The sequence below is a fragment of the Chrysemys picta genome, chromosome 10, assembly GCF_011386835.1.
Source record: "Chrysemys picta bellii isolate R12L10 chromosome 10, ASM1138683v2, whole genome shotgun sequence".
Classification (NCBI taxonomy): domain Eukaryota; kingdom Metazoa; phylum Chordata; order Testudines; family Emydidae; genus Chrysemys; species Chrysemys picta.
The window spans coordinates 87,936,877-87,964,862 of record NC_088800.1 but is presented as its reverse complement, the minus strand read 5'-3'; the positions used below and the strand labels follow the sequence as shown (position 1 = coordinate 87,964,862).

The window sequence follows — 27,986 nt, the reverse complement described above, 5'->3', positions numbered from 1 at the left end:
TACAGATCTGTGAACAGCACAGTCCCCCCCCACTCTGTTAGGGAGGTGCTTATCTCCCAGGTCACTCTGCTAATGATGTGGTGTTAGGGCCACCCTGGCCTCTACTTGTGACTGAGTAAGGAAGTGCAGCAAGTAGAGATATCAGCCTCACTGGCAGTACAGGCCCTGGCCTGCAGCAATCAGAAAACCCCAGGAGTTCCTGTTCCTGAGGGTGAGGTTGGCCTTGATATTCTGCCTAGCAGTGTTCCTGTCTTTGTGTTGTACCCGTAACAGTATTTACTCACAGTTCTTTGCCATCATCATCCAGCCCGGGGGGAGTGACACGAAGCTTGGGAACATGAGCTACATGAGGCAAAGAAAGTCCCTGGGAAATGCCAGACGTCACGTAAAGAGACAGGTGTAAAACCAGAATCACGTCCCAGTGCAGTGTACCACCAGCAGGAAAATGTGGCTCAGCCATTCGCTCGCTCTGTGGCAATGGGCAAGTAATGTTATCCCTCTGTGCTTCAATTGCCCCATGTGTAAAATGCAGCTAACAGTATTGCCTGACCTCACAAGGAGAGGCGTGACTATGAGCATCAGTCAGTTACTGTCTGTAAAGTGCTATACCAATGCTGAGCATTATCATCTACTCTAGACGGATCTGCAGAAGGACACATTGCTGTACAGTAGGCAAAGTACAGAAATTAACAAATAAAAGATGCACATTTACAGGTTTTAAATATTAAGATGTCCCAGTTCACTTTATACAATACAGCCTGAAAAACAACATCTGTACTCTGTCAGCCTGGCCTTTGCTATATGTTCACGCAAACAAACTGCTCAGGATACTTGAGTTGCAAAACCACTCTAATTTCTTTCACAAGGAGCAGAAGAGTGCCAGCTCTAAATCCAGCTGAGACACTGGGAAGGACCAGAGAGCCCCCAAACACAGCCTTTCTGACAAGATAGCCCGGGGGAGTCAATTATTTTTGTCAAGGACCAAATTTCTTGATCAAGGTATAGTCAAGGTCTAGACTCCAGAGAAAATAATAAAATATAATAAATAATAAGTAAATAAAAAGATTTTGGGGTCTGTTCAAAAGCATCTGGCGGTCCAGATTTGGCCCACAGTCTGCCTCTTGACTACTCCTGATACAGCCCAACAGATCCCTGAAGCCCAGAGTGGGAACTGGGCTGTTGCATCACATGAATATTAGCTTATGTTATGTTCTGCCTGAAAAAACAAACAAACTAGATGAACTGAAATACAATACGTGCTTTTCAGTATCAGGAGAACGACCAGACTGGGTCAGACCAATGGTCCGTCTAGCCCAGCATCCTGGCTTCCGACAGTGGCTGGGGCCAGATGCTTCAGAGGGAGTGAACGGAACAGCGCAATTATTGACTGATCCACCCTGTCATCCAGTTCCAGCTTCTGGCAGGGACACCCGGAGCCAGGGCCATCCCTAGGGGGATGTGGGTCCCAGGACATCCCCCCCGCCACCCCAGGCCCCACCCCCACTCCACCCCTTCCCCCAAGCCCCTGCCCCGCCTCTTCCAGCCCCTGCTCCACCCCTACCCTGCCTCTTTCTGGCTTCCGCCCCCTCCCCTGATATTTTCTGTCTTCTTGTCTATCCCTCTGCTAGTGGTTCCTAACTTGGTTAGCTTTTTTGACTGCTGCTGCATATTGAGAGGATTTTTTCAGAGAATTATGCACGATGACTCCAAGATCTTTCTTGAGTGGTAACAGCTAATTTAGACCCTATATGTATAGTTGGGATCATGTTTTCCAATGTGCATTACTTTGCACTTATCAACATTGAATTTCATCTGCCATTTTGTTGCCCAGTCACCCAGTTTAGTGAGATCCCTTTGTATCATGTACTTTGGTGATAGCTGAACTGTACTCATCCCTTTAATGAATATATAGAATATTTCACATACAATTAAACCTATTTTTGAATGAAAAAATTACTCTCAACCTGATAATTCTGGTAAAAGTCTTTAATGTGTTAATCACCATGTTAACAATGAACAACAATATGTTTTAATTTATCAACATCCTCATTATAGTGGTGTAAGTACCAGGGTCCAAACAAATGCAAACACCCACCTTGAACATGTGCACCTTGCAGCAGTGCCCTCCTGAGGTTATGCACTTCCTTTGTATGGCCGCAAAAGTCTACTTGGGGCACAAAACCCCTTATCTGCCTGCCCATCTGAGTTTTGTAGGTAGAGCTGCTGCAGTGAAAAGCCTCCCTTATAGAAGATGACAACGCAGTAGCTGAACAGTGGCCACAGATACGTTCTCTGAACTGGCCTAGGCCTCTCTGTTTATGGCTAGAAATGGGAACAGGCGTTTCTGAATAATATAAGCTGGCTTGAAATGTAAACAATTTGCAGTGGCCATTTAACTATCTGGACTCACCACCTTACTGTGGCATTTACAATGCCACAGAATATACTTCTGCGCTCAAGTAGTTCAGAGTCCGAGGGAAAACCTTTGGACGTATTATCACAAGGGGCTGGGGCACATGTGATCCCAGCTGAATTCAGCTGTGGGAGTCATTTCCAATCTATACCCTGGACACATACAGAAACTTGCTGGAATGCACACGCAGTTTAGGGAGTTTGATCCTACACTAGTCAGGCGTTTGGGGCATACACAGTTTAAAAATGTCTGATCTAAGTTACATTGATACTAGTGTGGAGTAACACCACTGACTTCCACAGAGTTATTGCAGTCACACTAAGATAACAGATCAGAAACTGACCCTCATGAATAGAGTTATGGAGGGCTAGACAGTGCTGGCCTTTGCATGCAGCCGTGAGGAGGGCAGACTCAGGAGTCTCTGTAAAAGGGTGGCTTGCCCATTTAAGGGGTAGAGGTTTGGGACCAACCAACCTTAGTAACTAAGTAGGCACACCTGAGCAGGGATCATGAGAGCAGCAGGAAGCTGCCAAGAAGGGGGTGTGTCTGCAGGAAACAGAATGCAGAGAGTGAGAAAGGTTCCTGCAGGGAAGACCCTGAGACCAGAGGAGTTGCCCCAGGTAAGAAGGGCTGGGAGTAGCTTACTAAAGCAGGGAAGACCGTGACACACCAGGGGAGCTTGAAGGCCTGCAGAGAGACATTGTACAGTGACCCAGCTCCAGGAAGGAGGGTTTGGGAGTGGGACTCCCTACCCAAAGGGGAGAGAGATGCTGAACTGGGTTTAGGGCCTGGAAGGCCAGTGTGTGTCAGGACTAAATAGATTGGACCCAAACAGGGGAGTGTTTTAATTACTTTTGGGCTCTGATCTGGAGTTTTTGAGGAGTCCATAAAGGGAAATTAGGCAGGGTGATGCAAAGCAACCTCTGGCCATGAGGAAGCTACACCTTTCCTTCTCACATCACCCACGCCAGGGCCAGCCACAGTTACAGTCCCTGCACTCTCCTGAAAGTAGCTAATGAGAGGCTGTGCAAAGGTGTCCTTGAAATCAGCGACCTCCTGCTTTAACTTGCACCTTCTTCCAGGTCCTTGGGATGTGAACCAGCTTATATAGCACCTCTGAATCCGAGCTGCAGGGTGAACATGTTTCCCATGCAAGGGTATTGGGGCCAGACCAATACTGGGGAAGCCAAAATGAACACAAGTTCATGCCCTGTGCAGTTGCTACTAGTTGTGGGGGTGGAATCAGGCCCCATCACAGACTCTAGCTCAGTCTGTAGCTTGTCACCATCTTTTCATTGGGAGAGCCACTGCTGGGATCCTTGAGCACCAACAGCCCCAAGAGTCCAAGCCATTTACCAATCGCCAGCTGGAGCAAGTGTGACCATGACATCTCAGCAAATCTATTCTGATCTGTTCCAGAGCCCACTCGGTGTCTGCATAGTGACAGCCTGCTCTTCTTGAGGGAGTGTGGGAAAACAAGCAACATTTCCATTTTCTACACAGTTTATTCCCAAAGGCTATCTTGATTGCAACCCCGTGAAATTAATCTAGGTCATGTTCATATAGCAGTTACACAAGCCCCTGTCCATGAAGGTACGTTTCACTGTTTTCTGGTTCGTACTGGTGCTCTCACTCATTAGGTCCATTTGGCCTGTTTTTATGAAAAAATGACATTTTTGATCCCTCACCTGGAACGGAGCAATAATCAAAAGGCCAGGTTCCTAAACAGGAGCTATCCACAAAGGGGCCACCCAGTGGCAACTCGGCTGAGTTCGGGGGCTCTGAAGTTTGATTTCTTTCTAAGGATGGTTTAGATACAATAGTGTTGTGGTTCAGTGACTCATCTGATAAATTAACTGCACGGCCACTTCCCATGCTCACAATATTCTGTAACTGTGCTTCCCTTTCTTCTGCATTTACAGACGTCCTCAAATGGTCACGTGCATAACATATCAGAAGAGAACATGGCATGTTATTGCTACTCTCTTGTATCCTTTCATCTATACAGTCAGTAGTTGTCAGAAGTACAATTTTTTGTCTCCTGTATGGTCCTCTCCCTGAGAGCTAGAATCTAAAGACCACAGCAACTTTTTCTCGCCCACGGTATCTTCATCTTTACCATCACTACAAGGTTCATTAAAGCTGATAATCCAAGGGCTGTCACTGCTGTTTTGTGTGAGTCCTCTCCTGAACTCAGACCAAAGGCAAAGCCTGTGGTAACATCTGAGTCAATGCTATAGAAAGTTTGACAAGTCTATCTCCAGGTCAGATTCACAGACAATGATAGCTGGAAGTGTTTCTTTGAGGTTGTTGTTTAAAAGGTTGATAAAGGGTTTATAAGGCAACTCAGAAATAGCCTCACTGTTATTGTCACAGTGTGTATTATTGTGTTTAAGAGCAATATCAAAAGGCTGGTAACTAGATGGAATAGAAACAGAGGGGCTGGAAATTGCAGCTGCTTTTTCTGGAACATTCTGACATGTTATTTGCTTGTGTATTTCTTTCTCTGGCAGGAAAAATGAAACTTTGTCATGAGCATGGGAGGAAAACCATGTAAAGTCTATGTCCTCTGAACAGGTGGTTTGAAAAGCAGTCTCGGTGCAGTCACCCTTGTGGTCGGTGTAACAACTTTGATCTCCATGGGGTTGATGGGCTTGTTCTTCTCTGCAGGGAAGTATCTGATTCTCTGGAAACTCTACTAAGGACAGTGAAGAGCTTGGGTTCTCCAAACACTGTGTCAGGCTATTGCTAACCATGGTCTGAGACAGGAGGCTGCTGAAGCTCTTATATGCTGTGCTACAAGACTCCGTGGACTGAGACATGAGGCCGTCAAAGCTCTTATATGCTGTGCTACAAGACTCCGTGGACTGAGACATGAGGCTGTCGAAGCTCTTATATGCTGTGCTACAAGACTCCGTGGACTGAGACATGAGGCTGTCGAAGCTCTGATATGCTGGACTATTTATTCCGTCTTTGATTATCTCAGAGGAAGGAGCATTTGGTGATTTTTTAATCAAGACCAACAAGTCATTCTGAGTTTCAGAACTGCAAAGAAAGTGGCTTTGATGCAACATGTCTGGAGGATTCTTTGCCTTGGGAGAAGCAGTGTCTGTGTTAGAACTTTGATAACCAGATTCAAAAGATTCTTCTGATCGCACTGACTTTGTGCTAGCTGTACAGTTGTAGTCATCTTGAGAGGCTGTAGTGGAAAAGGAGCAAGCGTGTGAAGTATCACATGACTGTTGATCCTGGACTACATTTTCTTTTGGTGTTTGCTGTGATGAATTTTCTGATTCACAGTTCTCAAAGATTTTATGCTCTTCTATGATGAAGTCTGGAACTTCAGTGTCATGAATACTGGTTCCACATTCTAGTAGCTTAATAAACATCTCTGCAAGTGCATCATTGTGTTGAGTGTGTTCGATAAAGCTATTAGCACTGCTCTCACAAGGTGGGCACAAGACGATCTGACCCAGGTTGTCCTCATGGCTCTCAGTTTCAGTGTTTGTTGAATACTCACAGACTTCAAGAGAATCTTCAACCAAAGTGATCTCTGGAATTAGCACAGCCTCATACTCTTCTGGGAACCACTCTCCACATTTATTCAGGCAACTGTCGGGTTTCTCACCACTTTTGACGTTATCTTTCCCCTTCAAGGTTTGGCTTTGAGCATATTTTGCAAGACAGTTCTTACAGCTTCTGTTTTTGGGGATCAAAAGGAAGGCACAATTAATGTTAACTTGATAGCAAAATATTTTATGCTGTAAACCAGAGAAATGTTCTTTATTTTACTTACAGTTGGTGTCCCATGTGAGTCTGTTTCACATCACGGAAAGGTGCCTTAATTTCATCAGTGGACAGCATTTTTCTCCAGACTGAAATCTAACAGAGGCATAAAACAGATTTAGGATATTGTAGCGAAGTGAGACTCACTGGGGCGGCGCCTCCTGCTGGTTATCCTGGGAATTAGCTCGATTCCAGCCTGGAGCGCCCTCTGCAGGCCAGTGGCTCACCTGCCTCGGGCCCCATGTCCTGCCCAGACCCCAGTGCCCTTTACCTCAGGGTTCTGCCCCTGCAGTACCCCCACTCTGGGTCTCCCCTCCCAGGGGAATCCCCAACCCTCTACACCCACCTTGCCTCAGTGGCTACTGCCAGTCGTCATCGAGCCCCCGCTCACTGGGGCAGATGACAGTCTGTAATGGCCACTCATCATTGGCAAGGGGGTCGGACCAGCTGCCTCTGCCTAACCCTGAGCTGCTGCCTCTGCAACCCCTGTACCTGTTTTGGCCTTTTAGCAAGTCCTGCAGCCTGGGGATTTACCAGGCTGGAGCTCCCCAGTTCCTCCTGCCTTTCCCCAGCCCTGCTGCGTTCCCTGTACCCTGAGCTCCCAGGCAGCCAGCGCCGTATTATTGCCTAGGCCAACAAGGCCTAGGCCTAGGGCGACAAATTTTCAGGGGCGGAAGCTCCCCTCCGTGCCCCGCCCCCCTGCTCCAGCTCACCTCCACCTCCTCTGCAAGCGCGCCATGGCGTCCTGTTTCTCTCCCCTCCCAGTGCTTGCGCCGTGAAACAGCTGTTTCGTGGGGCAGGGAGGGAGGGGGGAGGAGGGGGAACGTCACGCGCTGGGGGAAGAGGCGGGGCCGGGGGGCGGGGATTTGGGAAAGGAATCCAATAGGGGAAGGGAGGGGGTGGAGTTGGGACGGGGACTTTGGGAAGGGGTTGGAATGGGGGCGGGAAAAGGGCGGAGTCGGGGCGGGGCCAGGGCGGCAATTATTTCCCGGCCTAGGGGTGGCAAAATTATTAATCCGCCACTGCAGGCAGCCCGGCCCTTCTCCCTCCAAGATTGGAGAGAGAGACTGACTCAGCCCCTGGCTCACAGCCCTTTTATAGGGCTAGCTGTGACCTAATTGGGGAAGCAGCCACAGCTGCAGCCACACCCAATCAGCCCACCCTTGTCAGGCATGGGGTAACTGCCCCACTGAATTAAACTTGATATTGTCTGCATCACAGTCAGCATCAGAACATATTACCGCTTTCGTTTTTTAAACAAATGGGAAATATGTTTTTTCGTAAAATCTTTAAATCACATACCTGAGCTGCCTTGACATTCTTGACAACCAGATGGCTCTTGGCTGGATTTGGGATTTGGTCCCACCATTCTCTCTTAACTCTGCAACGCAAGAATGGTTGCTTACTCTTAGCTGTGTTTGGCCTCAATTCCCCAGTTTCACCACCCCTGCTCTCTCTCCTCAACCAGTCTGTATGCTCCAGCAACTGGAAGCGCTTATTCTGTGTATGTCCAGGAGTGACGATGCTTTTCAGCAACGCTAGTGTAAACATTTGTGCATATATTAATGATTAACTGGCCTGAGCACCATCACGTGATCAGAATATTATTTGAGATTGTGAGAAAACAGGAAAATCTATTAATGTGACCCAAGTCCAGCAAATTACTCCTCAAAAATAAAATACTGCAATAAGATATAACCAGCACTATTGAGATACTTGCAGAGCTGGGGGCCCAAAGATGACAGACACTGCTCTGACAAGGGGAATACTTTATAAAGATGAGGAGATTGGCTCTATTAACATTTTAACATTATATTAGCTGCATTTGCTGTCTTCAAAATATATGGGCCAAATTCTGAGGATTTTACTCAGGCCCATTGAAATCAATGAGAATTTAGCCTGAGCAAGGACTGAGTAAGGACCTCAGATGCAGCCCTTAAAAATGTGTATTAGCCTTTGAACAGTGGGTCTCATGGCACTTTACAAACACTCATTAATTAAACCTCAGTAGGCATCTGTGTAGTCCTGGTACTATTATACAGATGATTTAGTGGAGAAAAGTGCTGTAACCTAATCTCTTAATGTGCCTGGTTCAGAGAGATGATATGAAGGTTAATTAATTAATGTTTGTAAAGAGGTTGGTTGTAGATCTTCAGATAAAAGGTCCTTCATGATTACAAAGTATTAGGTTACTATACTACTGTACATGCCATTACGCTAAATGAAACCGAATATTTGGCAAACTGTAAACCCTTGTGCAGTATGATACATACATGGCAAAGCAGAAGTAACAGATTAAAATCAGAGCTGGGATCAACATGCAGGATATGAGAACAATCTTCTGCAGACTATCTTCTAAAGTTACTCCATAATCTATATATTCAGAAATAAAAGCACAGTCAATAAGCTTAGTCATGTCAGTGATCTTCTGTACACCTTGAAATAATGCCACTTAGAGGGTTTAAAGTAAAGCCCATATATGTATCAAAATGTGCATGGGGACCTACAGTTATGGTATGTGAGGCATTCTAGAACATAAGAACATAACAATGCCCATACTGGGTCAGACCAATGGTCCATCTAGCCAGTAACCTATCTTCTGACAGTGGCCCATGACAGGTGCCCCAGAGGGAATGAACAGAACAGGTAATCATCAAGTGATCATCCCCTGTCGCCCATTCCACAGAGGCTTCAGAGCATGGTTTTGCATCCCTGCCCATCCTGGCTAGTAGCCACTGGTGGACCTAAAGATGGTGGGAGCAATGGAGTTGATTACTGTGTGGTGGTTGTGCTTTTGGTAATATGCTTTTTGTTTTCTTTGGAGTCTTTGGGCATCGGTCTACAATAAGTAAAAGTCTGAGGATGATGATGATGATGATTGTATTAGCAGCCCTGGGACTCACTGGCTACATCTCTCTAATTGATACAGAAAGGCAGAAGAAATAGTGGGACGTACACCATATGCTTTAGAATCCTGTAAGATTCTTCCACTGAGTTGCATCTGTTACTGATACTTACCACTGTGAAATTCAACTGCTTTGCTCCAGTCACTCCAGTTGGTGGAATAGCTGCCTGTATAATTACGCCGTACGCTTATAAGGTAGTCATACCCTCGCTTCAACTGCGTTGCAAGAATTTCAAAGTGTGTTGTTTGGTAGGAAAGCTGTTTTACAAACATCTGAATAAAAAGGGAAGTAACACACTTAGATTTCTGTATGGAATCTGTGTTTAGTTTCCTGGACAGTGTTAGGTGTGACATTCAGTTCATATAAATGTGTTTTACTGATTTCACTGCTGTAACCATCTAATTGATACCTGCTAACAAACCAAAGGCTCAAGGTATATTTGAAGAGAAATAAACTCCTTTGCTGTATAATTTAAGGTGGATTAAATCAATTTTTAGCACACAATTTAAAAAAATATCAGGAATAATCTAAATAAACACAGAACCTGGCTAACTTATTCTGAGAATCAGCCTATGACAGTTGAACTTCAATATATTAAGTTTGTTGTTAAAGACTTGAGTTTAACGAAATATGAATTCAGTGGCATCCAGGCTCAGACTGGGGCAGAATGCAGTAGTACCGTGCCTGACACCTCTCCAAAGCTGCTATACTGCGCTGCAGAATCTCACCTTTCATTTTAAAACAGAGAGTACAGGCTGGTCTGCATGGGACATTAGCGCATGGCAAACCAGAGTGTGAATTTCCACATCATTAGTCTGCCGTGCACTAATGTCTTGTGTGTTAACTGTTACAGCGCACAAACAGTTCTATAGTGTGCTTTGTCATACAGGAGGGGAAGCCACGCCTGAGGAGCCCAGCAGAGCCTATAGGGAGATTCAAGCCCCACCAAGGGGACCTAAGCCCAGTGGAGCTCTGAGAGCAAGAACAATCATATTCTGAATCTCAGCACAATCTACTGTGAGAGGAGTCTCAATTTGATGACTCGCATGGGGAGAGCTTATTCTGTGGGCGAAGGTCAGAAGATTACCACCATTCCACTCCTGGTGATGTCCCTGAAGCAATGTTTCCTGTGGCCATAGTGCTTGCTGTCCCTTATGCATGAATGATGGGGGAAATGGCACCCAGCAGTCTCATCACCATTATTAACCACCTGATTGAAAGCTCCTCAGGATTTTCTGAAGGACTTTTCATACTATGGATACCAGCTCTAGAAAGCGAAGAAAAACGCAGTTCCCTACCTCTTCTGGATTCTGCTTGTTCCAGTATTTGACTTCATAGTTTACTGCCTCTCCATAGAGCATGTGCTCTGTGCTGTAGCTCTCGATCCACCTCAAGACGTACAAGTTATCATTTTCACTCTTCTCAATGGTAAGATTTTTTGGGGGCCTTGGTTTAACTGTAAGGGAGAAACACTGACTCAGAGGAATGGACAGAAGAGGGCTATTCAGTCACAGACAATGCTGTAGTTACAGATGTGGGCAGTGCATTCGGCCTTCTTTCCCTGTGTTCTGGCACAGGGATGTAAAAGCCAAAAACAGAATATTCCTTATTGAAATGGGATTTTTGAGTCAGTGGAATTATTTGTAGGTCTCAAATACATGTTATCAGTGGCCTGCTCCCAACATGGAGAAAATGCATAGCGTTGCTTCCTAGCTTGTGCTCTGGGGATGGGGATTTGCTTGTGGCATCTTCTTGGCCAACCTCTCTCTGATGCCTGTCCTCTGGGGATGGGGTCCCAAGGTGCAGATTCAAACTCATCCTGCTAGTGACCAACAATGACATTAAAGAAGGGCCCAGATCACTGCTGCAGGTTAATCACTACACAGGTTTCTTGAAATCTTTCTCCTAATATCTGAGGTGAGACAGATTTATCCATACAAACTATTTTAATACCAGGAAAGTATGTGGGCACATGTGTGTGTAATAGATATATCTATGCTGACTGTACCCTGTGACATGAGAGAGACAGTGACTATTTTACCAAAGGCTGTTGCAATCTACCAAGAATTAGTTCTAGAAACCCTGTTCAGCCCATTCAGACACTCAAGTTGGTGAGTCAACTGCCATGAGATGTTTTGGGGGCCAAGAATCCTGGCTACAGACCTTTGTCCTCTCTCAGAAATAGGCAATGACATCTCACTCCTCATCCCTGAATTCTGTTGCCACACGAAGAACACACTGCAGGTGCGTTGCTCTCAGAGGATAAGAAGGTGCTGACTGTGTGATGCTGGTGAGGTCGTTGGCTGGGGATGTGGAATGGGATATATCAATGATAAATCTCTAACAAGCTATATCTCACCAATGTGTGCCAGTATTACAGTGCCATTCCATAGCACTGTCCCATTGGCCTGTAGTGCTAAATGATATGCGAGGCCTGTCGAGAAATATTCGGGCAGAATTATGCAAATGCAGTTGGAAATGGAATTCATGCTGCTGCCTTTTGCATTCTCCGGGATGCATGCGTTATATCTGAAAAATATCAAAATGGATGTAATGTTTACATAGGATTAAGCACTCAGTTCATTTAAACTAAGCTTCCATTCAGTGTCATCAGAGAAGGCTCCCAGTGTGTAAGCTGAATCTAAGATGCACAAACTTAGTTCCCAGAAAGCATTTGGTACAAAAGTCTCAGCTATCTGTGTGTTCCCCAGTGAAAAACTCAATGGGGAAAGCTATGGCCTAATCTGTAAAGGAGAAATTGACACAGTGAGGACCCGTTCCTCACATGGCTGCATCCGAGAGAGCAGATTGGTGATGGAAAGCCTTTACGTCTGGGAAAGGAAGAGGGGTCAGCTAACCTGTTCAAAGTGATGCCACTTGCATGTCTCTGGGGAAAAACTATGATCAGCTGGGGAGAGCAGGCTGGAACTGGCTTCTGTTGTAGGCGTGCCAGCAGGCCTCTGCACAATAGGGCCAGGAATAAGGACTTGGCCCTATGTTCTTGTGCTATACGCAGGAGAGCCACTGGGCTCCAGGGGAGAGGGTGGGGGAGGGGAGGGCAATCCTTTTCCCCAGGCTGAAGACAGGGAATACCCCTTCTAGGTCACGCAGCTACTGCTGTATACTCCCCACATGGAGTTTCATGTCCAGTGAAGGTAGCTGCAGATCCATTGGCCCTGACACTTCCCCAGTTCACACCTAACGATCCCCTCTGCACCGGGAGTGCAAGGAGGCCTGTAGAGTTGTGCTCTACCAAACACAGGGGGTGAGGACCCCGAGCATTGTGCCCTTCCCCATGCAGCAGGACTACATTGATTCTGCTGTGCTTCAAACCCCTCGCAATGGTCACAGAGAGGCGGGGCAAGGCTGTTAATAATTGCAGCATATTTAACATTTTAACAATGAACCCAGAAAGTGGCATTAAACACTTACACTGTCGAGAAATATTCCTTCCTGTAATAGAGTTGGAATTCCTTGGAGCATTTTGTTTGTGCAGGCACTCCCCAGTGACAAGTCAGCTCCCTGGCATAGTCAGTGAAGCAGTCAAACATCTGTATGCTCCCTGTTGCCATAACTAAGGAAAAACCAACACAACACTGAGCAGTGACAGCAATAGGAAACAAAATCAGCCAGAACAGGGTCTGGTGCTTAGAAGTATAAAATTATTCTTTTGAAACAGAACTATTAAAGGTTTCAGAGTGGTAGCCGTGTTAGTCTGTGTCAGCAAAAACAACGAGGAGTACTTGTGGCACCTTAGAACTAACAATTTATTTGGACATAAGCTTTCGTGGGCTAGAACCCACTTCATCAGATGCATGGAGTGGAAAATACAGTAGAAGAGGTATAAATACACAGCATATGAAAAGATGGGAGTCGCCTTACCAAGTGGTGGGTCAGTGCTAACGGCCAATTCAATTAAGGTGAACTATTAAAATCTCTTAAAGGGAGCGTGAAAGCTCAATTGTTTGACTTGTTCAGATTAAATGGGAAGAGAAACTAAACTTGGCCCACTACAGAGCACACCTCGAAATTCTATGGGACAAAACGAAAAGGCTGTACAATTGGAATTTGGGTCAAAGACCCCAAAACAGCTCCCAGCTCACCTACTCTCAAGCCACGAAACGTTATCATTGGGAAATTAGTTTATCACAAGTTCTGTGTAAAGGTTATTAAAGATTAATCAGAGAATAACAGAATCATAGATATTAGTGACAGAAAAGATGAATTAGGTCACAGTGCACTCTCCTAGGAATCAGAATAAGGTTCCTGCCTATAGGGCTTTTTCTAGTGTTTTGTCGAATCTAGCTGCAAACATCCCAAGCAAGCAGGCTTCCCTCATTCCCTGCAACAGGCTTCTCCATAGCCTTATCAAGTTCCCCGTATAAAAGAAGTTTTCTCCTGATATTTCATTACCTTATTTCTAGTTATGCCCATTATTTATTTATTAATTATTATTATGAATGTGTATTGTAATAGGGCCCATAGGCCCCAGTCAAGATCAGGACCATGTTGTGCTGGGTGTTGCACAAACACAGTGGGTATGTCTACACTGCAATTAAACACTCGTAACTGGACTGTGCCAGTTGATTTGGGCTCAGGCCAAGCGACTGTTCAATTGTGGTGCAGATGTTCAAGTTTGGGCAGGAACCTGGGCTCTGGGACCCTCCCCACTCACGGGGTCCCAAAGCCCAGGTTCTAGCCTGGGCCTGAACATCAACACCACAAAGGATTAAACAGTCCTTTAGCCTGAGTCATGGGAACCTGAGTTAGCTGGAATGGGTCAGCCACAGATTTTTAATTGCAGTGTAGAGATACCCAGCAAGACCTGCTCCCTACTCCAAAGAACTGACAATCTACACCATATGTGACTGTACTGAACAGCAGAAGGAAAGGGGGTGGGAGGGCATGTGTGACAATAAACTCATGTAGTTATAAAGGCTAACAACATGCCTTGAAGTTCTGAAACATGTGAACTTTAACAAAAAAACCCAACAATGTCAGGAAATACCACCCACTTTTCCTGTCCTAGCTAATTCCTCTCCCTCTATGGCGCTTGACCCTTTGGGTATTTGTAGATGTTTGTCACATCCCCCCAGTCCTCTCTTATACAAGTTATGCAGATCTAACTCTTCCAGTCCTTCTTTTCACGTCAGTCTCCTCCACATCCCTGGTTATTTTTTGTTGGTGCTGTCAGAACTCTGCCAAACTTGTCAACATCTTTCTTTCCAGTAATGAGGTTCCCAAGACAGAGCCTGCTGGCAGTATTCCAGCTGAAGTTACACAAGGGTTAGATAGAGAAAGGATTCCTCCTCTGCTCCAGGACATGATGATTCTGCATATGCAGCCCAAGACTCTATTGGTCCTTTTCTTGCTGTCATATCACACTGCAAACTGAAAATTAATTTGTGGGGAAGTCCTACCCCTTAGGGTTCTTTCAGCCACTCCTGCTTCCCAGGTTCCTCTCTCCCATTCAGCGTCTGGGCTTGGATTATTTCGCCAATATGTCAGCTTGCGTTTTCTCCAAGATGAGTTTCACTTACTTCTTGCCCATGTTTCTAATCTCCCTAGGTTCCTTTGTATTATTTCTCAGGTGTGATGGGTATTTCCACCTACTCCTTATGAAGTGTAATCTGAAAATTTCATGAACATTCAGTTCACTCCTTCTTCAAGAGCATTAATGAAGTTGTTAAATAAGACTGGATCTAACACTGATCCCTGTGGTACTTCACTAGAAACTTGAGCCAACTAAATACTTTGCTGCTTATCACTGTCATTTGTTTATGGTCTGTCATCCTCATTAAAATCCATATATATTGTATCTGTTACTTTCACTTTCTCTTCTAAATGCCCAGCCCTTCTAGTCTTAATCACCTAGCAGTCCTTATTCACTTGAGTAATTCCATTTACTTTAGAAATCATCATAGAATCATAGAAGATTAGGGTTGGAAGAGACCTCAGGAGGTCATCTGTCCAATCCTCTGCTCAAAACAGGACCAACCCCAACTAAATCATCCCAGCCAGGGCTTTGTCAAGCCGGGCTTTAAAAATCTCTAAGGATGGAGATTCCACCACCTCCCTAGGTAACCCATTCCAGTGCTTCACCACTGGGACTCACTTACTTGACTAGTACTACTAGCATGTGTATGAATTGAAGCTTCAGGAACCAATTTTTTTACCTCTATAAAATAAATAATTTAGTATGTTTGGTATGATTTACTCTTTATAAACCGCAACACTTCCAGCTGCTCATGGTTCCATCATCATCTAAATATCTAGACTGTTTTGCTTGTGTTTTATTTTAATGAGGATAAACATTAATCTTATAGGTAAATAATTGCCAGGTTCTTTCTTCTTTCCTTTTCTGAACATCAGTACCACATTTGCTTCCCTCGTCTTCTGGTATCTCCCCACCGTCCATGTTTTTTTCAAAAACAATTATCAGTGGTTTAGTCAATTAAGGATAAATTTCCTTCAGTACCCTACAATGCATATTGCTAATCTGTATAGGTTTACAATTTCAAAGTACTCTTTAACTACTCTTTATCCATTGTGATTTTTACAAGGCCTTTCTTACTTTTTATTATTCAAACTTTTACTTATTTTTCCTCTTAAAGGCAGATTTTAAAAGAAGAGTTCAGTATACCAGCCATTTTTTAATCAGCATTAATTTCACTCCCTCCTAATTTTTAATGGACTTACTTTCTCCCTTGAGATGTAAAAAGCTCTCTCTAGTCTCCTAAACTACTTTGACTAGCAGCATTCATTCATTTGGCCTTTTACTTCCCTTATCTTTTCCCTACAACTTTTAACCTACTCTGTATTTCTTTTACCGTCTCTCTTTTTCCTTTCTAGCACAGTTTTTTAAATCTCAGATCTTTGAGAATTTCCTTTTGAAACCACATACAATACAAAGTTTACTTTCAATTTGTATAGTTGAAAAAGGGAACTGAGATACTGAACTTCTTTTTTTATCTTCAACAAGAAAAATACAACAAAGAAGCTTGAAACATGCAATTCATAAGGAAGGAACAAACCTGTAAAACCAAACATTGACAAAAAGCGGGTAAGAAAATTTTGAAAAATCTAAGCATATTCAAATCAGATGACTTAGCCGATATACACCTGTGGGGCTTGATTCTTCTCCAATTTAATTCTATTGCAAAATTCCCACTGATATCACTGGAGGTAGAACTGGTACTGTGGGTAGTAAGGAAATTAGCTAATGCAATTTTTGTACCACAGACAGCTTTGGGTTTTTTTTAAACCATGGACAACTGGGGTGCTAACAAAATACTGCACCAAAGTAAAATGTAGGACTGATTCTCAAGAGGTTAAAGGAGGGATCCTAGCAATCATCATCCTATAAATCTACCTTCTATCCCCAAGGAGATATTGGAAAAGCTATTAAGAAAAAAGTCCCCAAACATCTAGGGCCTATTGCTCCTCCTGTTAGATAAACTGCACTTCAGTGGTCTCCAGAGGGTAACCAAAGAGCAATGAGCAGCACCGGCGGTTTATAAAGGTTAAATCTTACCAGAAAAACTTGATTACGTTAAAAAGGACAGAATTAGTGGATCATGAGAGGACCCACTGGGAGTTTAATACTCTGTCCCTCCAGAGCAGATAACCACTGGATAGCCTTGGGCCAGCAGGGGACAGTGCTGCAGAGAATGCAGACTATAGTAATGTGAGTACTATAAACAAAGCAGATAGATTAGATTAGAAAGCCAGTTGCAATAACAGGGGAACAGAAAGACAGTCTCTCCAAACATCAGTTTCAGCTCTTTATCAATTCCTGAGTGTTTTTCTTTGCACGTTGAAAATATTAGTGGAAAAATATACAAGAACTGAGACTGTATTCTAACATATAAATATTGTTGATATTTGCAATCAGACATATTATTATGGCTACTGAATTATGGTAAAAATGTTGCTTGCTAATTGATCTATTCACTTTAAAGTGTTGTTGATAAATTACTTTTAAACGAATTACGTTACAGCATTAGCAAACTCACTGTGATATGTTGCACATGAAAAGAAAAGGGTCCATAAGGCAAGCACTGCAGCCTTCAGGCTGTCAGCCATCATTAGCACTTGTCAGTTTCTGTAGGAGAAGCTGTGCTGAGATTCTGCCAATAGAAAACATTAAAAGCTTAGATTAGTATACAAACTAGTCAAAGGACACAGTACTTTCTACCCTTCACCCTTCATATTGCCCCCAGTGCCAGATGTTAGCACATTCAGTGTATTTCGAATTCCCTGAAGCTTTGCCATGGAGTAAAGGGAACAATTAAGGCGGATAAGGATATTACAAAAGAGTTAAATGAGTTCTTTGCAAAAGTCTTCACCCCAGAGACTGTTGGAGAGAGATCTACACCAGACCTACTCTTCTCAGGTACTAAAGATGAGGAACTGCCAGAAACTGATGTCCCCAAAGAGGATGTACTGGAACAAACTGAAACATTTAAGCGCAACAAGTCACCAAGACCAGATGGTTCAACCCAGAGTCCTGAAGGAATTTAAGATTGAAGCAGCTGACTTGCTAACAAAAACATGCAATTTCTCATTAAAATTGGCTACTATCTCAGCGAACTAGAGGCTAGCAAATACCATACCAACCTTTAACATAAGGCGCTGGGAAGATCCTGGGAATTACAGACCACTGAGCCTTACTTCAGTTCCAGGCAAATTTGTTAAAACAGTAATATGGAGTTATAAAGCACCTATATGATCGTGCTATAATAGGGGCAAACTAGCACAACTTCTAAAAAGAAAAATTATTCCTCTTTAATATACTAGAATTCTTTGGGCGTATCAAGCACATAGTGGATAAAATAGATCCAAATGACATTATTTGGACTTTCAAAAATCCGTTGACAATGTCACTTAAAAAAGCTATTAAAAAAACTAAGTGGCCATGTAGTGAAAATACTGTCTTGGATTAGAAATGGCTAAGGTCTTGTCTTCACTAGAAAGGTATAGTTAACACAACTTTGAAGAGTGGTGTTAACTAATACAGTGTTGACCATGACTTTGCAGGCAATGTAGACAGAGACAAGTCTTGTTCAACAGTATGTCAGCTGGTTACAAGCAAACGCTAGTCCCTTCCTCTGCTGCATATGGCCCTGTCTACTGTCCGAGACATTGCCTTTTATCGAATGTTGGGAAGAGTTGCTCGCTGAGTTGCTCCTACATTGGTTGTAAATGATTGGAACACAGAAGACAGTGTCTTGGGTTTTGTATGTGTGTAAATATCTACACACATACAAAAACCCAGTTAGTTAAATGGAGTGAAAGGACCTGAATTGCTAAATACATTTCAAAGGACTTCTCCTGTAATGAAGCTTCACTCCACTATCAGGCAGGTTCCACTGTGCTATTCTCCTCCTTACCCCAAGCTATTTTAGCTGTTGAGCTATTCAAAATGGTCACACAATTTTTTAAATGGTGTCTTGTTTTCCACTCTCCTCATATGAAAAAAACCCAGTGAAAGCATTGGAAAATTTTAACCTTAAAGGTTAAGGTTTCACAAAGTTTTGAGTGACTGAAAATAAGGAGTTAAGATGGAAACTGTTAAGCAAACTTAACTAAGCAGTCACTGCTGATTCCACTATACAGTGGAATGCATTTCTATTTCTCTCATACACACTACTTGAGAACTGACTTATCAGCATTTGCGAACAGACAAAAAATGACTGACCAAAGAGTAAGAAATATTCCCAAAAGGACACAGCTGCCTTTGGATTTGAACAGAATTTTTTGCATCTGAAAAATAAGAACAAATTCTCCAAATACAAATTATTCCTCCTCTGTCTGGATTTCTCAAGAGAGGAAATGGTTGATTTCCAGTCAACTGCTGCGTAATGGTGTCTCATGACTAGTGTTCCAAGAAACTCTTAAAAGATTTGGCAAAGAATTCCACATCGCATCAGCATATACAAAACAACAGAGCCCAAAGCAAAAAAGATCTCCCCACAAAAAAGATTTTTATATTTTGGTGAAATGGATGCAATGTATTGCTCGAAACAGCAAGAAGTACTTTTTTCTTTCTAATAAAAGCAGTAGATTATTAAATGAAGCTCAGGAATTAGGAAGACTGTCAAAGTCTCAAAAGTTGTTCCATATGTATGCCCTAAAGTTTTTCATAATAATAAATAATAAAATTAAATTAACACTTACAGTGTATATCTACAAAATGCTTTACATACCCTAGCTTCACAACACTCTGATGAACACAAGTATTATTATTCCGATTTTATAGTTGACGGAAATAAGGCATAAAGAGGTTAAGGGACTTGCCCAAGACCACAGATGAAATTAGTGTCAGAGCTAAGAGTAGAACATGGAATTTCCTGGTCCTGGGTTCTATGCTTAGACCATTCTTCTCTCTTAAAAAAAAAATGTGATGGCATTCAGTTGACTTAATATAAGGCAAATAATCAATAATGTCCAGCCCTGATTTTTAAATAAATTACATGTGTAAATGCATTAATTTACATGTGCACTTAGCATGACTGTTACACATACTGGATAATTGCACACACACGACTAATTATGGTAATTTCTACCCAAGACTGCCCAATTTACATATGTGGTAATTGTGCATGTAAATGGGTACCTAACTTGTTTAAAAATTGGGCCTTTTAATTTTAAAGAACAATTTGTGTCACTCTTTAGAACTGACGTGTCTGCTATAGTCAGAGCCTAAGATCAATTTAACAGAACAGAATGGTAGAGTAAAACCTCATTAGATCATTAACGAACTGGATGAATAAAGAGCTTAAGACTCATAAGAACACAAGGACATAAGAACCAGCTCATGTTGTATCCAAATCTGAAAATAAAGAAGCCAGGAAATAGATTTTATTGCATTGCTGTATTATTATTGCTATTTACTATTACATTTTGTTAAGTACCAACACAAAATGGGAGAACCAGAAAAGGAATACAATTCATAATGGGCTTTATGTTATTTATTTATTTTTGCTTATTTCTTGATGTGGGATAGTGATTACACAGTGCAGACATAGGCTAGAGTCTGCAGGCCTCCTGGAAGAGGTAGGTTTTGGAAAGAATTTGAGTTATGAGAGGAAGAGCCAGGGATGTCATTTCTGGAACAGGGTGGTGTAGAAGGTCTAAAGGTGAGAGTGAAAGAAGATGAGACTAGTGACACTGGGAGAATGAAGGGATGAGTGTGTGTGTTGGGGGCCACTGTGAAGAATGAAAAGGGTGAATTAATTCTCTGTATTTTATTATTTCTATTATTTCCAGGGTTATTAATGTACATGACAACTCAAATTATTGCAACCCAAAGCTCTCATACTTGCAATATATAAAATAAACATAAAATGTTCCCTTAAACTCTTTCCCCCTTGTTTTGTCATCCCACTAATCCCCCTTTGTGTTATTGTTTTCTCCACTTGCACAAGGTTAGTTGCAGTATCAAGGCCTTAGATTGTAGGGTCACAAGGCAATGGCCATGTCTTATTTTATATCTGTTGCGCACATCCATGGTGATATATAAACAACAATAGTTCCCTCCTCATTTTAAGTTTGGCCACTGCGTAAAGAAGGCCTTTTACTTCAGAACAAGACATTATTTGTATATGCTGTTTGTAAATGAATCATTCCTTCTGACTTCTTCAGTACCAGTCTCCTTGTCCACCTGCCACCACTTTGGCTGTTCACAACACATGACATTTTACATGTCCTAACTGCCAGTGTCCTAGTGCTTGATTACATAAAATGAAGTGTGTCCCCAGCAGATGACAAGACTCATTGAGACAAAGCTCTCTAAATAAATAGGGGGAAAAAAAGCTTTTAATCAAAAAAGGGCAGACAGTTTCTCTCCAGTCAAACCTGAACAGGTAATTTTTGTTGTTGTTGTTTTTCTTAAGATATAATCAGATTTGTGCATTCCAAGATGAGCGTTCATGAAGGGGAAGAGGAAAAGGCAAAGGGTGTCATGACATGTCATCTGGATCTATGACCCACCCACTAACCTTGTCTGCAGGGAACAAGGCATTTTCTCAGATAACCTTGGTCTGGAAGAAACTGCAAGTGTCTAGCAGTTGTCTTTACTTTTCACCAATTATGTTATTGGTCTTTACTTTTTACCAACTATAAGAACTATAAAATCATTTCAGGCCTATAGCTATTGAGTTCTAATGGGTGACAGCTGTCAGGGACATATAGTAACAGCAGATGTCATAAATTATACCTATAGATAGGGCCCAGTATAATCTAGGGCACAATTGGACAAAATCTGCAGCAAAAAATCCAAAATTCTGTATCTCCATGACATATCTTTCATTCCTATTCTTCCCACACTCACACACATACATGACTATGGCTCAAAGTTGAACATTCTCATTATGCAGCATAAATATTGATTTCTGTGGTATCTTGGAAAAATGTTGTGACATTGGTAGACCAGGTACCATCTCTTGCCAATGCTGTAGGCATCAGCTAAGCACTGACAAATCCAGAGCTGTAAACCAGCCCAGCCCATCTGCATGTTAGTATTGTTCAAGACAGGTGTTAACTTGCAAGGACGTGTTTAGTTTTTAGACTCTATAAAATGCTTGTAAGTTGCTGCATGCATCAATCTTACTTGTGATATCTGTATCCCATGCTATAATATGTAAGTTTTGCTTTATAACGGTAAAAATGTCTGCTCCGAACTTGTGAGCACAGACAGGCGGCATAGGTGCTGGAACTAGGGGTGCTGCCCCCTGGCTTGAAGTGGTTTCTATCATATACAGGGTTTACAGTTTGGTTCATTGGCTCCCAGCACCCCTGGCAAGAGGAATGCCTACCTCGCCTACCAAGGAGGACTATTAGAACAAAGTGGGCGATTGTGAAACAAAATGATTAAGGCTACAAGTTGGTCACGGATTCTGTGATTTTACGTGACCTCTACGTCTTCAGCCTCCAGCAGCAGGGCTCCAGCTATCAGCCCCGGGTGGCAGGGCTCGATCTTCCATGATTTATTGCCTGTATCCTGCCTGTGACTTTTATTAAAAATACCTATGACAAAATCTTAGCTTTAATCATGACACAAAGACTTTGCTAATTGCCCCTACACAGGTTACGTGCAGAAGGGCTTGTCCCATCAGTTTTAATTTTTGGAAGAGAGAAATAAAGATAGCTGACATTAAATTTTTCCATCTCTTTGCTGTTTGGACTCTCACAGGGACGGAGCTAGGAAACAAAAGCAGATATCCCCCTAAAAAGCATTCAGTGCTGACATTACTACATCTCTGTCACCTTTTGGAACCACAAACTGTAACTCCTATGTGTATATCTGTTGCCTGCTTTAACCCCGGGGTGCCACCTGGAACTGGGGTATCACTGAGCCCTCTGACCCATCAGCCTGGGCTCCCTCTCACACTATGTACTGTGACAAACTGCAGACACGCTCCCGGTCTTGCACTTCCACCAGCATACACACAATTCGGGACACACCCAGCTGCAGTTACATGCAGGCTCTAGCCACTGCATGAACCAACACTAGACAAGTTAAAGCTGAGGTAACTCTCAGCTCCCCAGGCACGCACCCCCCCTGGAGCATAAACCCAAAATTATACTGTCTTGCGCTGCACAGGGAACTGTACAGAGTAAGCTCATAGAGTCCGCCTCCCCCCAATGTGGAGAGGAAATGCAACAGCCTCTCTGAGCTAAGATTCTCACACACTTCACTCCAAACTCACTGGTTTAGATTAAAACATAAAATAAATTTATTAACTACAAAAGATATATTTTAAGTTATTATAAGTGATAGCAAACAGATCAAAGCAGATTACCTATCAAATAAACAAAAAATGCAAACTAAGCTTAATATTCTAGATAGATTGGGTATGAATAGCAGAGTCTCACCCTAACTGATGGTACAGGCAGACTTGTAGATTCTTAAGGCACAAGCTGCATTAGCTTTACAGCTGGGGTTTCTCAGGGCTTCATACACAGGCTAGATATCACTTTAGACTGGGTCCAGCACTTCCCCCACTTCAGTCTTTGTTCCTCAGGTATTTCCAGGAGTCTTGTGTGGGGAGTGAAGAACAACAGATCAGGTCACTCCCTGCCTTATATAGCTTTAGCATATGGTGGGAACCCTTTGTTTCAAAACTTAGTTCCCAGACCAGTTTGTGGAAAAATACTGACATCCCAAGATGGAGCCAGGTCACATGTCCTTGTAGAATCATAGCAGCCATTACGTACAGGATGTCTGGAGTGTTCTCAGGACGGCTCACCAGGTGGGAGATAAGCTTCTCCTAAGGCCTATTGTTTTCCCTAATGGCTCATTGCCCTGAATAGAATCATAGAACTGGAAGGGACCTTGAGAGGTCATTTAGTCCAGTCCCCTGCACTCATGGCAGGACTAAGTATTATCTAGACCATTCCTGACAGGTGTTTGTCTAACCCGCTCTTAAAAATCTCCAATGATGGAGATTCCACAACCTCCCTAGGCAATTTATTCCAATGCTTAACCACCCTGACAGTTAGGAAGTTTTTCCTAATGTCAAACCTCCTTGCTGCAATTTAAGCCCATAGCTTCTTGTCCTATTCTCAGAGGTTAAGAACAACAATTTTTCTTCCTCCTCTTTGTAACAACCTTTTACATACTTGAAAACTGTTATGTCCCCTCTCAGTCTTCTCTTTTCCAGACCAAACAAACTCAATTTTTTCAATCTTCCCGCATAAGTCATGTTTTCTAGACTTTTAATAATTTTTGTCACTCTTCTCTGGACTCTCTCCAATTTGTCCACATCCTTCCTGAAATCTGGCGCCCAGAATAGGCCCTTCCCAACCAGCTATCTAGACTAAAAACATCTTGTCTAGTGGACATTACCCATGTGTAACTACAATTGAAGTACAGATACATAGTCAAGATTTATAACTTCAGATACAAAAATGATACATGCATATAAATAGGTTAATCATATTCAGCAAAACATAACTTTTCCAGTGACACTTTACACAACCCATCTTACATAAAATACACCATAATTATGCTATAATCATATCATAATAATACTGCTATGACAAATATGGGGTGCAGTGTCACAACTCTTTCATTTCTTTTTTCTGGTTAATAAATCCTTAGTTTGTTTACTATGGGATTAGCTACAAGCACTGTCTTTGGTGTGAGATCTGAGGCACAGATTGACCTGGGGTAAATGACCAGTCTCCAGGATGGAAGCAACCTGAATATTTTGTTATTTTTGGAGTAAAGCAACCATTTATCACAGAGTTAAGCTTGCCTTGGTAGCAAGATAGACGGGAGTGCCCAAGGGGACTTTGTGACTCCCTGGTAAGACTGTTACAGTGCTTCAGGAGTTCACATTTGTTACTGGGTTGATGAAATCTCATTATAGACCATACCACCAGGTCCCTGCCCTGCTTTTTGACCATCTACCCTGAGGTTGACACTCACCGTCGTGAACCACTGCAGACAGCGTGACAAATGCTACGTACCATTTCTGCACAATCTGAGTCCAAAGGTCCCTGACTGAAATAACTAGGACAATTCACTCCTCTCAGAGCTATTGCTGCTGGCTCTTTGCAGACTTAGACAGCCATCCATTCACACTTTTGATGTTTCCTTCGCAGTCATAAGGACTAGAAATGTAATTCTTTAAAAAAATGAAATCCGAGATTCTGGAAACAATTCTTCAGCAAGAGGTGAATTCTACAGCAAATTCTATGATTGCTGAATACTCAGGGCCCTGGGTAGAGTGGTCTCACATAGGGGAACTTGCAGGAGGTATCTGTGAGGAGGTTTTCATGGTGACATATCTTCTTGAATTTTCAGTTTTGATATGGAATAGAAAAGATTTCAACAGGCTTCTCTGGGTTAAATAACAATAAGAAAGAAAAATGGGTTTCTGCCAACAGCAACGTTTGTCTAGCCTCAAAACTTCCTTTTTAAATAGTTTAATTCTGACAGGAGTTGGAGATAAAGCTGAATTTCATTAACATCTGCGAGAAGTTTTCAGTATTTAGACTACATGAAGCTTCCTTAGTCAGTCATCTAAAACTGCTCTTCTACATTTACACCACCTTTCATATTCTGATATATCTCCTGTTCTCAGATGTGATCAGTATTGCTATATAAGCCCTAGGAAAGATAAGGGAACGTTCAGTAAAAGTAACTGGAATTCTATTAATTCTTTCCTGTGGTACTTGTATCCAATTCTAACAAGCGAGTAACTCTAATGAAACCTTTTTCAAACAATTCCAGCTACAGCATATTGATCGAAGTGCTGATAAGAAAGACAAATAGTATGACTCCTCCAGTTACCAGTAGAGGAAAGTTGGGCATTCAATATGTAGGAGAAAAATCGAATAGCTTTCTATACTTTCAGCGAAGATAAATGTAAATACAAGTCAAGCCAGTAAAACATACAGTTCACAACACAACTCTTCTTAGCAAGTAATCAGATAAAAGTAAAAATTTTCTTCAGCTAAATATAAGACAGAGAGAGGTGGGGGTGGAAGCTCTTTGGTATAACTTGCCTGAACCAATCTTCATTTTCAGGGCTGGAGAGTGAATTTTGTTATCAGGTAACTTTGTCCCAAGCCAGTGAGTGGGAAGCACTGTTCTACTCCGTTCTTCATTTTCATAGCAGGCACTGTACGAACTTGTTTCTTTCAAAATGGGTAAAAATTATTGCATATTTCCTTATTAAATGCACTCTCCTAAGCAGAGTGGAATTTGCATTCCCAGCCCACTCATTTACCTTTGGCAAACAAACGTCTTCTTCTTTTACATGGTACAGTCCTACTCAACAGAGTTCCCAGCAATGACACCACAGAGCAGGCAGAAGGAAATAATTTGTGACTCAATGGAAACACCCACAGAGCAGGCAGCTTCCTTCTTTTATTCTCCTCCCCACGTGGGGCTCAGTTCTCACCAATGCTAGCATTCCCTCTTTCCTTCCCCTTCACGAGCATGGCCCTAGACAAGTTAGATACGTTTTGTGATTTTAAAAAGCAGCTCACAGACCTGTGGCATTTCATTTACAATCAGTGCCCTGGAAACTAACCCCATATTCTCAAAATGGTGAGCAGAAGCCATGTGACACCCTTACCTCTGTAGATGTCAGACAGCTAAAACCTCATGCAACACTTTTGAGATTTTCAGTGTACAAGTTGGATATTTAGCTTTACTCAGCACTCTTCACACCAGGTTTTGCAATTTCTGTTTATTCTTGCAGAATTCACTTATTTTTATATTAAACAAATCCTGCATCTTGGCAGGGGGTTAGACTAGATGACCCTTGCGGTCCCTGCTAACCCTATGGTTTTATGATTCTATAAATCAGATACAGCACCTCCCATTGTAAGCCGGTGTGTTCAGTGGTCTATAACATTCTCAGATAAGCCTTTTGGGGCTGAACTTTCTGATGCATATTCTCTGCCCTGAGATATTACTTATTAGAAAGTCTGAAGAAAATATGTGTTTGGCTGTAGACAGTTACAATACAGCATTAGCTCCCCAAAGTCCATTGACATAAACTACACTCTAACAATGGGCTTTTCTTCAATGCAAAGTTAACTTATGTTACACCTGGATATTGCCCCAATTCAAGTCCAATCTACACACAGACCCCTTACCTTGAACGTGGTGGTGCTTTTAACTCAAGTAGGCTGGCCAGTCAGGAGTTACAGACTAAGGGTGAAGTGCTGCTAAAACTCGAGCTGCTAATGTGAGCACTTTGCAGTGTAGATGGAGGCCATAGTCACTCAAGTGCCAAAAAGTGGGCAGCATGGTTCAGTGCATGATCTGACCCTGTGTTCCTAGAAAGGGGCTGGGAGAATCAACTGACACCCCAAGAGAAAAGGTTTCTAACTTTTACTCTCAAGGTAACAGACTCTAATTCCCTAGGACCAATAGTGAGGGATGAATTTCAGCCAAGGGCCTTCACCCAATGTTCAGAGCTAGGAACTGTAAGCAAAAATACTCCAACTGATCTTGATAGCTGGGATGGCTCATAGCAACCATGACTGTGATGGCCTGCAGTAATGCCCAGAATGGCCCACAGCAGCATAATGATGGCCTGAGGCGCCCACAGCAGCATAGCCACAATAGCACACAGCACCCGCAATGGCCTGCAGCAGTGAGGCAAGTGCCAGACCACAGCACCTAGAAATGAAAAGCCTGGTGAGATCATGCAGTCCATCTCCCTGCCCAGCTGCCAGGCCATGGGCAGCAGGGAACCGCAGGAGGGCTTGGGGCATGGAGGTGAAGGTGTGAGAGATACCCAAGGGCTGTAGCGGAGAGGCTACTGCGCCAGGGGGCTGGTAGCTGTAGGAATGCTCAAGGGGACGGGCAGTGCCAGGAACTGAGGGGGAGGCAGGAGAACACTGGGCAGGGAGGATGCTGGGTGGGGCTGGCAGTGCTGGGGGGGGGGGGATTCTTGGAGGTGGGAGGGGCAGTGCAGGGCAGGTTAGTGGTGAGGAGGGGGATGTTGAGAGTGGCGAAGGGGGAGAGGTTGTTGGAGGTCGTCAGGAGGAGGGGCAATGCAGACCAGGATAGTGGTGGGGGGATTGTTAGAGGGGGAGGGTGGCATTGGGGGGTTGTTGCGGGTGGTGGGGGGAGGGGCAGCACGGGATGGGGTAAATTGTTAGAAGGGGAGGGGGAGGCAGAGGGTGGCGGGGGGGGCAGCAGGGGTGGGGTAATGGTGGGGGGATTGTTGAGGGGGGAGGGGTAGCGCCGGCAGGAGTAGCGGCGCGGGAGGGGTTGTTGGAGGGAGGGAGCAGCGCGCGGGGTGGGGGGGATGTTGGGGGAGGGGTAGCACCGGGGGGAGTGGCGGCGCGGGAGGGGTTGTGGGAGGGGTAACGGTGGGGGGAGGCGGGGGGAGTAGCGGCGCGGGAGG

At 43.3% G+C, this 27,986-nt stretch overlaps 1 protein-coding gene across 5 annotated transcripts; it reads right to left on the bottom strand.

The window, feature by feature from the left end:
- Positions 1–1,971: 1,971 nt before the first annotated feature.
- IL4R (interleukin 4 receptor) lies at positions 1,972–27,686 on the bottom strand. Of its 5 annotated transcripts, none has more exons than XM_065560367.1 (12): positions 27,372–27,686; positions 27,023–27,253; positions 26,725–26,809; positions 17,121–17,234; positions 12,538–12,679; positions 11,465–11,634; positions 10,404–10,561; positions 9,218–9,377; positions 8,473–8,572; positions 7,502–7,580; positions 6,210–6,295; positions 1,972–6,112 (listed from the first exon to the last, which is right to left on the bottom strand). In XM_065560367.1, the coding sequence occupies exons 4-12, from the start codon at positions 17,191–17,193 to the stop codon at positions 4,648–4,650; spliced, it is 2,433 nt and encodes an 810-aa protein (XP_065416439.1). In that variant the 5' UTR covers positions 17,194–17,234; positions 26,725–26,809; positions 27,023–27,253; positions 27,372–27,686; the 3' UTR covers positions 1,972–4,647. The 5 variants fall into 5 exon arrangements, with proteins under 5 accessions (XP_065416439.1, XP_008163053.1, XP_042708921.1 ...); XM_008164831.4 differs by lacking the exons at positions 27,023–27,253; positions 27,372–27,686 and adding exons at positions 25,624–25,755; positions 25,848–26,065 and having other exon boundaries at positions 26,725–26,920; XM_042852987.2 differs by lacking the exons at positions 27,023–27,253; positions 27,372–27,686 and adding an exon at positions 25,848–26,065 and having other exon boundaries at positions 26,725–26,920.
- Positions 27,687–27,986: the final 300 nt, after the last annotated feature.

Excerpts from the sequence above, each read along its gene's own strand:
- IL4R (XM_065560367.1), bottom strand. The coding sequence starts at position 17,193 with ATGATGGCTGACAGCCTGAAGGCTGCAGTGCTTGCCTTATGGACCCTT. Across the intron at positions 12,680-17,120 it reads TTCATGTGCAACATATCACA|TTATGGCAACAGGGAGCATA; the intron begins GTGAGTTTGCTA and ends GTTTTTCCTTAG. Across the intron at positions 11,635-12,537 it reads AAGGAATATTTCTCGACAGT|ATATAACGCATGCATCCCGG; the intron begins GTAAGTGTTTAA and ends GATATTTTTCAG.